This window comes from Cicer arietinum, chromosome 4, assembly GCF_000331145.2.
Source record: "Cicer arietinum cultivar CDC Frontier isolate Library 1 chromosome 4, Cicar.CDCFrontier_v2.0, whole genome shotgun sequence".
In the NCBI taxonomy this organism is placed as follows: Eukaryota; Viridiplantae; Streptophyta; class Magnoliopsida; order Fabales; family Fabaceae; genus Cicer; species Cicer arietinum.
The window spans coordinates 41142616-41154434 of NC_021163.2; the positions used below are offsets into that span (position 1 = coordinate 41142616).

The 11819-nt window shown below is 32.1% G+C and overlaps 1 protein-coding gene and 2 non-coding genes across 3 annotated transcripts; all 3 read right to left on the minus strand.

The window, feature by feature from the left end:
• Nucleotides 1–1521: 1521 nt before the first annotated feature.
• Nucleotides 1522–2663, minus strand: LOC101489926 (L-ornithine N5-acetyltransferase NATA1-like). The gene has a single exon (XM_027330549.2). The coding sequence runs from the start codon at nucleotides 2519–2521 to the stop codon at nucleotides 1820–1822; it is 702 nt and encodes a 233-aa protein (XP_027186350.1). The 5' UTR covers nucleotides 2522–2663; the 3' UTR covers nucleotides 1522–1819.
• Nucleotides 2664–7116: 4453 nt separating this feature from the next.
• Nucleotides 7117–7222, minus strand: LOC113784400 (small nucleolar RNA R71). Its single transcript, XR_003470450.1, has one exon. It is a non-coding gene; the product is annotated as a small nucleolar RNA R71 (small nucleolar RNA).
• Nucleotides 7223–7350: 128 nt separating this feature from the next.
• LOC113784399 (small nucleolar RNA R71) lies at nucleotides 7351–7456 on the minus strand. Its single transcript, XR_003470449.1, has one exon. It is a non-coding gene; the product is annotated as a small nucleolar RNA R71 (small nucleolar RNA).
• Between the last annotated feature and the right edge of the window lie 4363 nt (nucleotides 7457–11819).

Here is an 11819-nt window from a genome sequence, read left to right on the forward strand (position 1 = left end):
TGACCAAAAGTTACAACGACTCTCCTATTTTATTTGTTTGCTTGACACATTGTTAACATAGACATATCATATATATTGTGTTTGACCACTATATGACAATGAACTTTATATATATATATATATATTATTACAATATACTAGATGTAATCCTTGAAGTTCACAAAACGAGTGTAAAGAATGTACCCATATCATGGGATTAATGAATGAAAATGTGCAAGTAAAACCTTCGCATAATACTCTATCCAAAAGGGGAAAATCAAGACTCACGATGATGACATCATGTCAAATGACCACGGCGAATTGAACGAACTAATTAACTCAAATTAAACGGCCATACAACAATCAAGACAAGCATGCAAAACAAGTAATAAATAAAAGATCACATTATGGTCAATAAAAATATAACTGAAGAAGATCACACGAGAGTCAAAACATTCAAGGAACATAAATGAATACCAAAAGATCACACCATGGTCAAAATATTCAAGGAACTTAAATGAACATCAAATGACAACTTTTAAAATCATGCATCCAACGAGAACATGACACAGGTCAAAACACATCACTACGTTTATCACCTCTCATGTATATACATAAATATTGTGGGTTTCAACCAATCTTGTAGGTTAACACCCGAAAGACAACCATGATTACAAGTGGACCGACCACTCATATTAATATAAGCAATCGACTTGGGGACAACTGTGCTAGACCCGGACTCAACTTTAGTGCACTCTAAATCAGGCTCAAACCTAATATCACTTCTTTGTTAGCTATATAAGCCTCTTATTGCAACTACCACCCCACCATCGGATCTTTAGCGTTGATTCCTATCACACTTTCCAGCCAAGCACCACCATCTGAAGTAATTTCTTCTACCGATCCGCCATCACCACTATGAATATGACTTCCGAACAAAAACGGAACATTTTGGATGACCAAAGAGACAAGTGACAAAATTTGTTAAGGAATACAAAAGCAACAATCTTCATCTACGAGTTGGCTGCTTCCTTATGCTTTATCCCACCTCGGCTTGTAAGCCGAACTAACGTTGGTAACTGTTTAAAAGACTGCCTCCACTTGTCCATAAACAAATTCAATAAGTTTAGGATTTAGTTGTAATAGAATATAGTCAATAGGCAACACATCAATATCCTGCCCATGAACCGCTGTTTGAGAACAAAAAGCCACGAAATCAGAAGCAAAGAGACACCTGGAAGCGCTTTGTTTTAAAAATTATTTATTGTTCATGGTAAAGCCAAAAAGAATCCTGAAGATGCATCCAATCTATCATGGGAGGTTCGAGAAGCCAATTAACTACATTAACCATCGTTTCAACAAAAAAATTAAAACTTAAAACTCACATACAAATGCACCTTCATCATGTGTTAATCAACCCTTTAATATGAAAAAAAATCTTTCAATCTAAATTGGTAGGGAAGAAACTATGCAGATTTGAGGCGACTAACTCTTCAGTCTACATGTCTATAACATAAGAACATTTGAATCGAAGGCTCACTCTGTTACCAATGCTCCTCTAAGATAAATAAAAAACACAACACTTGCGTAGTAGCTTTACATTTAACCCATAATAACAACGATTAACCAACTTTTCATATTATAAACCAATAACATACTTTTACTAAAAAAAGGAGAAGCTTAATAAGAACAGCATCATCCAATTACAATGATAAGTAGTTTGCATCAGTAAAACAACATAGCAAAGTCGAAACTCAAATTAAAACAAAAGACAATAAAATGTTGTCAAATTCCAAACCCAAATTCTTTCTCCTAAAGAAAGAAAGAAAACCTTATAATTTTAATCAGTAGCTCCATAAGACTCCAAATTATCCCCAGTGAGTCTGCAAAGTCTCCAATCCTGCAGGACATTAGCACCCATATCCTCATAAAAATTAATAGCATTAAGATTCCAATCAAGCACAGTCCATTCCACTCTTCCATACCCCATTTTCACAGCCTGTTTCGCAACTGCCGTAAGTAACATCCTCCCAAACCCTTTCCTCCTATAACACTCTCTCACAAACAGATCCTCAACATAGAACCCGTGTTTCCCCAAAAATGTTGAATAGTTAGGGAAAAACAACACAAACCCAGCAACGAAAACTTCATTTCCATGCTGTGTTCTAAACAATTCTTTCTCTGGGTCATCGATTGGGAGGTCCAAGTTCACAACTTTTGTGGAGGGTTTGTAGAAAGGGTTGTTGTCGAAATGGGTATCGGTGAAAGGGTTGGGGGAAACTTCAAGGATGAAGATGGTGATGGATTGAAAGGGTTGGTTTGTGGGAGTGAAGAGGGTGGAGGAGTAAGAAGATTCGGTGGCGGAGAATTGGTGAGTGAGGCGTTCGAAGACGGCCATTTGATACATTAGCTTGTGGATGTAGGGAACGTCGGAAGGAGTACCTAAGCGGATGCGTGTGAAAACTGGGTGACGTGGTAGGGCGGTTTCTGGCATCTTTGTGGAGGGTTCCGTCGGTGGTGGTGGCGGTGCTGCGGCAGCCATTGATTTGTTTTGGGGTTCGGTGGGAATGGATCGGGGTTTTTGTTTTCGCTTTTACTTTTGTAGAGACTTCTAGTGATTGGTGTATGCGTGTCTTCTTCTGTTGGCACAAGGTTTGCAATATGGATGAGAAAATGTTGTTGGACTCTCTATGTGCGTTGTTTTAAAAAGAAAAAAATTATTTTACTGATTTCAGCTATGAAATAAGTTGTATGTACTCGAAAGTGTTGAATGACTTGAAATATAAAAAATAAAAATATATTGATAGAAAAAAAGTAATTAATATATACTAATAATGTAAAACTAAAAAAAATTGTAATAAAAAAATATAAATGAGATATTTAAAATAAGAAAGTGAGAATTATTTTGTTATCTAAAAGAAATCTGACTTATCTATAGTGATTAAATATAACTTTTTTGAAAAGCGAATAATATCAGTGATTGAATAAGAAAATTAAAAATAGAGATTGTAAATAAATACATCATTATTAATCATTTGTTATAATATAACTCTTTATTTTTTTATTTTATACTTTATTCACTTTGAAAATCTAAATGTATCCAAAAGTGTAATCCAAATCCGTCTAAAAGTGTAGAACCTTCCTGCCCAAAATAAATAGGTAAAATCCAAATACATTTCTTTTTAAAGAATATCAGTCATTTTAGTTTGATGTACATTGTGATATTGTGACATTAATAGAGTTAATTTACTTATGTGGATAATGAGATTTTCCAAAAGTCATGTGAATGGGTGATAAGGCAAGAGATTAAAGCGACATTTAAAATTAATATTTTTTTAATCCTTTATAATTAAATATCTATAAATTTAAAAATCATATATGTTAGACGAGATGATTTCTAAATAGATATTTAGTAAAAATGTAATTAACAAATCTATTCATATTGGAAATTTTGCGCAAAAAAATGTAGAATAATCGCAAGAGAAAAAGACTATATATGCATGCATTGAGAGTGTCAATTAATTTTACACTATTAGTTAATATGAATGATTGATTTTATTATTTCTTCATATGATTATAACTTTCATCAATAAAAAATTATACAATCAATGACTCATGTTAACTGCTAGTATAAAACTGTAAAGATTGACAATGACTCATGTTAACTGCTAGTATAAAACTGTATAGATTGACAATACATACCCAATGAACTCTAATTTCAATAATTAATTAATATTTAGACACTCCAAATAAGAAGATCTTAAATTATTGAGTCGCTATTGATTCAATCAATATACTTACATATAATTAATATCAACTTGAAGAGAATGTAACTAACTTGATAGAAAAGCTCTAGCAAACGGAAAACTCACTCTAAACATAATTCATGATACTTTGAATCTTTTCAAAAACTATTTCTTAAACTCTTTTTTAACAACACAATGAATATCATGAATATGGTTCAAAAATAAAAAATTTCTTAGTGCAAGTTTCTATATGAAAAATAGAAAACAAATTCAATTGCCTCCAAAAGTTTGAGTTTCTTCCTATATTATAATACAAATGTTTATAAGAATTGTTAGCAATAGTTTACAAACCTTTATAACAATATTTCTTCCATAATCACTCAAAAACTAAATTTCTTGAAAACCTTTTAAGAACAATATAAACTACTATCTTCAAGATAAAACAATCCCTTCAAACTTGCAAGAAAGAATCACCCTAAAGTAATCATCAAATTAAGTATTAAGAAGATCCTTATTTTTAGTCCTTATACAATGCAACAAATTAAAACATAATCAGCTCACCTATGGAACAATCATTTGATACAATGGATACCTCACATTTAATGTTTTCACTCAAAATCACAATCGCACACGAAAAGGAATTAATAAAAGTGTTTAATCTTGATTGTGTTATTGAAAGAATGGATAATGAAGAATGAATCAAAGTGTTCAACTTTGAAAGAAAGAACATGTTAGTATTTAAAGAGACGTGGTGCATTTATAAATGGATAACTTTGAATGAAGGAACTAATTAGTATTTAAATAGACATGATTATCATACAATGTTACTCTAGTGTTTTGATGATAACATAATATATAAACATTAGAAAAATTTATCTGTGTACGATTACTTTGAGTGTGAAGGGAATACGTTTAGTAAAACATATTCAAAAGAAGCATAACTCATTTGATAATGATCATATCATTATTAGCATCTGATGATAAAATGCTCGAGGGAAATCAACATCACTAGGTTAGTGAAGACGAGGAGATAGTTGGTTCAACAAGAAATCTCATATAATGTCTACACTTCAATGTCTACATCTAAAGATGATGTCATTCAATAAAAGAAAAGTATAAGATGACCCTAGTTATAAGAATTACTTCAAAGTAGTATGTATCCCAGCTATAAAGGCCTATCTCTTATAAAGATTTGGCTTGCAAGATCATACAATGACATCTTGGAAAATAAACGTTGGTACTAAAGTTGTCAAAGTTTAAAAGAAGAGAGAAAAGAAAGAAAGAAAAAAAGGCAAAGGCAAAGGCAAAAGCAAAGTTTAATTGAATATAATATATTAAGAAAAAGTGTTAGAACTAGAAAAATAATTATATTGTAATGTTTTCCCTCTAACATTTATTGTTCTTGTTTTAAATCGACTAAGACCGTAAAATTGTTTTTATCTTCCTAATTAAGAGTTATAACTTGGTTTGATATATGATTTTATTTCTTACTTATCCTACTAACAAATTTAGAATCTTAGGTGACTTTGTATCACAATGGTGATCTAGAATTTATTTGTCTTTATAATTATGTTTGATAGGATAATATGATATTTTAAATCTAGTTTTAATTCTATTTCATGACCTTTTTGTTTTGTTTTGATTTCTAGGATAAGTGAAGGAATAAGTGAATATTTTGGTTGCAAAGCAGCTGTGATAAAAATCGTGAAGTAAAGTGGTGTAGTCATTGTCTATCTCGATCAAGAAGATGAAATAAAAAAGTGATATCTAATAGGACTTATGGCCTACCCGTAATTCTCATTACAATTATAGTGGATGAACGAGAAAAAATGAACATTTTCCAATCCAAACGAATCCGCCATTTTTGGATGAAGTACAATACAATAAAGATTACGACCTGGCCATAATGGCCATTACGATCGTAATCTCCTCAATTTCTGCTGCTAAACTGTTTTTCTTCTGTGAAATTCAGATGGATTTCTGTAATTAAAGTCCATGAAGACACATACGGCTATATAAAGGACAAAAATACTCATTTTACACAAATTCCTACTCACAAACTCTTTTGTTACTCTTGTCTTTGTTTTTATAGTTCTCTTCGCCGTTTTCTAGCTTTAATAATATTCATTTTTCTTATTTTATCTATTCCTTTATATTTTCAATGTCTTTATATTTTAGATTTGAATCTACTAAGATCACGAGTGAATAGATTTCCTCTGTCTTTGGATTGTAGGATTAACAATGTTGGATCTCTAACTATTTCTATTTCCTTCTTTTTGTCATGGGTATTGATCTTTTAATCCAATCATAAGAGAATCATGATTGTACTTGAATATGAAACAAAGTATTGAAAAGTAGAATTTGATATATGACCCCTAAGATTGGACAGGAGAACTAAATCATGAATTTAGATTTGGTTCTTTTGAAATCATGAAAGATAGCTCCTCTTAATGGATTTTGCTAATACATCAATCATGAAAATTGATTGATTATTAAGTTTAAAATACATTTTTGCTCTTTGAAATAAGACACTGGTTATAGTTGTTCATCTAATTTTTAAGAGTATATCATTTATGACTTAGAGAATATTAGTTTTACTGTATCTATCATTGTGAAAAACTACAATCCTAAGGCTTTAACTTTATTATAAATTTTAATCAAATTTTATTTTATCAACAATCTTCGTTTTATCTAATCATCATAGTAAATAAATATTGGTACTCATAATAATATCCTTGTAGGAACGATAATTTTTACCATGTGATAATACCATACACTTGTGGGCTTATCAAGTTTTTAGCGCCGCTATAAGGGTTTTGATATTGATATTAATTCTCTTTCTCTATACAAATTAGATCAAAACTTCTTTTAATTTTCCTAATACTAATTGTTCTCTTTCTTAGAGTACGAAAAATTCAAAATCTTGGAATCTTATTGAACCAATATCTGAGATAGAAAGATTTTTTCATAGGAGAAGAAGATAGCAAATAATTTCTGAACAAGAAAAAAAACAATGACTGAAAATAGAACCTTGAAAGAGTATGCCTCTCCCAATCTATGGGACCACATTTGAGTATTGCGCACTTAATGGTAGAGACAAACAATTTTGAAATAAAACTTTCGTTGGTGTCCATGGTACAACAAAACCAATTCTCCAGTATTCTAACAGAAGATCAAAACCTCCATTTGTCTATTTTTTTTTTATAGTATTGTGACACTTTGAAAATGAATGGAGTGACTAGTGATGCCATTAGACTAAGACTTTTCCCTTTTTCATTAAGGGGTAGAGCTAGAGCTTGGCTACATTCATTGTCTTCTGAATCCATTACCACATGGGATCAGTAAAAGCAAGCATTCCTTGTTAGATATTTTCCACCAAGCAAAACTTAACAATTGAAAAATCAAATCACAAGTTTTTCTCAAAAGGAAGGAGAATCGCTCTATGAATCTTGGGAGGGCTTCAAAAAGATGTTGAGATTGTGCCTTCATCATGGGCTGGAGAGATGGCTAATTGTCCATACATTTTAGACTTGGCTACATTCATTTTCTTATGAATCCATTACCATATAGGACCATTTAAAGAAAACAGTCCTTGCTAAATATTTTCCCCAAAGCATAATTGCACAATTAATTAAACCAAATCACATGTTTTTGTCAAAAAGATGGAGAATCACTTTATGAAGCTATGGAGCATTTCAAGGAGATGTTGAACTGTGCCCTCGTCATCGACTGGAAAAATGATTAATTATCCATACATTCTACAATGGATTCTCATACCCTACAAGAATGACAATAGATGTTGTTGCATGAGGAGCATTGATGAACAAGAACATAGAAGAATCATATGCTCTTATTGAAGACATGGCGCAAAATCCCTACTGAATGGTCAAATGACCGATCTCCTCAAAAGAAAGGCGGCTTGAATGTAGTGGATACTTTAGATCATATTGTTTCTAAGGTAAATGCATTGTTTAAAATTTTTGAAAAGTGAAATGTAAATGATGTCACACTAACTGTTTCACCTTTTGAAATTTATGGTATTTTTGGTTTTATGGATGTTGAATTCCAAGTCGGATGTTTGCTAATGGTGGGGCGGGTAATGAGCAAGTTAATTATCTTAACAATCCTCAAAGAGATGATACTTTTTCTAATATGTACAATCAAAGTTGGAGGAATCATCCAAATAAAGTTGGAGGAATCATCCAAAGTTAGACCTCCCGGTTTCCAAGGACCAAGAGTTCAAGTTGGAAAATTTGCAAGAAAATTTTGTACTTACTCAAACCAAACATAATGAGGTGTTTATCAATCAAAACCAGTTAATGAATGAATCTCTTAGGCAATTAGTATCTAATATAGATTCAATGGTCACACACAATAAAATGTTGGAAACACAAACTACCCAAGTGGCTCAACAAGTTGTCTCTTCCTCTAGATCTTCTAGTGTATTTTCTGGTGCAGCCTGAACCTAACCCCAAGGGACAATTAAATGTTGTTACCATAAGTAACGAAAAAATAATTAGTAGAACCCAAAGGTAGATATGTGTAATAGAGTATTCATAATGAGAGTGAAAAAGTCCAACCATTAAGTGAGAGAAGGAGTGGATCTTGGTTTTGGGCGAGTAGGTGCCATGGCACCCCAAAATTTTCATTTTTTTATCAAATATCAAATATATGTATACATATTATAGTCTCAAGTAGTATTTAAAATACAATATGTTGGACATGATCAATGGAAAATTCCTTTATAGAAACTTAAAGGTTCAAGTCTTGCATAAGCCATGATTTTTTATTTTAGCCAAAAATGTTAAACTTAAGATTTGAATTCAACATGTGCAACTCAAAAAAAACTTAAAGAACCATTACAACAAAAAATAAATCTTATATATATATATATCTCATATATTTGACCTCCTTAAGAATATTGGGCAAGATCTGCCATTGAGTGAGGGGGTAGAAGAGGAGAAAGAAAAACCTTATGTTCCTCCAGCACCATAAAAACCACCCATACCATTTCCCCAAATATTTGCTAAAGCAAAAACAGAAGAGAAATTTAGAAAGTTTGTGGAACTTTTGAAAAAGTTATATATAAACATTTCATTCTTTGAAGCTTGATATGTCTCAAATATCATCATATGCTAAGTTTTTGAAAGAAATTTTGTGAAACAAAAGAAAAGTTGATGACAATTAGGCAGTTGCTTTATCTAAGGAATGTAGTGCCATAATTCAAAATAAATTGCCTCTCAAACTCAAAGATCCGAGAAGTTTTTATTAATCCATGTGTGATTGGTGATATGAGTTTTGAACGTGCTTTGTGTCATCTTGGGGCTAGTGAAAGCCCTCGTGCCTTTGTCAGTTTGTAAGAAGTTTGAGGTGGGTGAGTTAAATTGCACAAACATTTCGCTATAGCTAACTAACTGATCTATCACGTATCCAATGTGAATATTAGAGGATGCTCCTATCAAAGTAGGAAAGTTGTTTATACCGACTAATTTTGTGTATTGGAAATGGAAGATGACTCCCATGTCCCAATTTTTCTTGGAAGACATTTTCTTGCTACAATAGGGGTTGTTATTGATGTGAAACATGGCCAGCTTTCCTGCATTGTGGGTGATGAAAAGATTGAATTTAATTTGTCTAATCTTATTAAAAGTCATTCTCTTGATTTTTGTTGCAAGGTTGATTTAATTGATCATTGTGTTAATGAGTGTCCTTTAGGATCGCTCTCTCAAGATGGGTTGGAAGCATGCCTGATTGGAAGCTCCAATCATGAAGGTTTGGGAAAGGAATCTGATGCATATGCTAAATTGTTGGATGGAAATTCTTATGTTTCAGACTTACATTTTGAAGCACTAGCAATAGAAAATTCAGCACTTCTTTCAAAAAAGGATCTACGGGTAAAACGTAAGCATTTGCCATCAAATATTGGGTATGAATTTCTTGGTCAAAATTCTATATTTCCTGTCATTGTAAGGGCTTATTTAAATGGTGAAGAAACTAGAAAATTGCTTAGAGTCCTCAAGATGTATGTGAAATCTATTATACTATTGTGACTTAAAGGTAATTAATTCATCCATTTGCATGCATAGGGTGCTACTTGAAGAGGACTATAAACCCTAACATTAAGGAAGTTGTTAAGAAAAAGGTACTTTAACTCCTAGATGTCAGGGTAATTTACTTTATTTGTTATAACAAATGGGTCAGTCTCCTTCAAGTAGTTCCTAAAAAGGGAGGTATCAGTGTTGTTAAACATGGTAAAAATGAATCCATTGCAACTTCGAGAGTTATAGGGTGGAGGATGTTTATTGACTACAAAAAATTGAACAAAACAAATTGTAAAGATCATTTTCCTCTCCCGTTTATTGATCAAACGTTAGAAAGGTTAGCAAAACATTCAAATTTTTGTTATTTGGATAGTTATTCTAGATTTTTCCAAATTCCCATTCATCTCAATGATAAGTAAAAACCATATTTACTTTTCCTTATGACACTTATGCTTGTAGGAGAATGTCTTTTGGTTTGTGTAGGGCCTCTACTACTTTTCAATGTTGCATGATGACAATATTTTCATACTTTATTGAGTATATTATGGAAGTACTCATGATTTTTATAAGATTTCTAAGCCTCTAACTAGTCTGCTCCTTAAGGATGCAATTTTATCTTTGATGAATTTTGTCTTGAGTCATTTTGCAGGTTAAAAGAAACATTATTATTTGCCATAATTATGAAGCCACATGATTGGAGTCTTCCATTTGAAATCATGTGAGATGCTAGAATATTGTTGTAGATGTAATGTTGAGGTAGAGAAAAGACAAGAATGTTCAGGCTATCTATTTTGCCAACAAGACTCAGGATGAAGCTTAAGTTAACTATGCCAAAACAAAGAAAGAGTTATTCGTAGTAGTGTTTCTCATTTACAAACTTGTTCATACTAGGTGGGATCGAAGATAACTGTCTACATATACCATATACCATGCAACATCAAATATCTCTTATGCAAGAAAAATGTTAAGTCAAGGTTGATCTGATGAATACTTTTTCTTCAAAAGTTCGATCTTGAAATTTGAGACAAGAAGAGGATTGAAAAGTGGTGATCATTCATATCTCCAGGCTATATGAAAAAAAAAAATTAAAATGAGTTGTCCCTTGATGATTCCTTCCCTAATGAGCAATTATTTTCTCTGCATAAATCGAAGCACCAAGGTATGATGATTTTGTGAACTACCTAGCAATGGAAGTACTACCCCTTGATTTGAACTATCAACAAAAGAAGATGTTTTTCTTGAATGTTAAACACTACTATTGGGATGAACTTTGCTTTTTAAGAGAGCGGCTGATGGAATTTTCGAAGGATGTATTCCAGAAGAAGAAATGTTAAGCATCATGTTTCACTGTCATTCTTCAGGTTCCTACGGACATGCTAATTCCTCAAACTACAACAAAGAAACTTCAAATAGGCTTCTATTGAGATGATTTATGAAATTGAGAATCAAATTCGAATTACTAAACCATTTTATTATCCGAAGTGTTTCTTAAAAAATTAAAATTGAATTGGAAGTGAACTTAATTCCAACTAATAATTTAACTCTCATTCTATACCAAAATCAAAATTATCAACCTAAAATTACACAACTCTATAAATTGAAACGAGTAATCAACTGAACCCAAAAATCAGATATTAGAGAATTAAAATGAAGAACCGCAACCCCGCTACCACTACCCCAAAAATGACATTTAACAGCGCCCATTTTACAGCGCTTGCTAAAAACAAGCGCTGTTGTAATTATATTTTAAAAATAACGGAACCTATTACAGCGCTTTTGATTCAAAGCGCTGTAAAACAAGCGCTGTAGTAGGTCATATAACGTTTGCGCATCACGTTATAAGGCTTTTACAGCGCTTGTCAAAAAAGCGCTGTAAAAGGAAGCGCTTTCGCGTATCAGTTACATCGCTTTTTTCACAAGCGCTGTAAAACACATGCGCTTTCATTGAATTTAACTACCTATTACAGCGCTTTTTTCACAAGCGCTGTAAAATACATGCGCTTTCATTGAATTTAACTACCTATTACAGCGCTTTTTTCACAAGCGCTGTAAA

What these genes read in the sequence shown, in the direction of transcription:
- LOC101489926 (XM_027330549.2), bottom strand. Translation starts at nt 2,521, where the DNA reads ATGGCTGCCGCAGCACCGCCACCACCACCGACGGAACCCTCCACAAAG.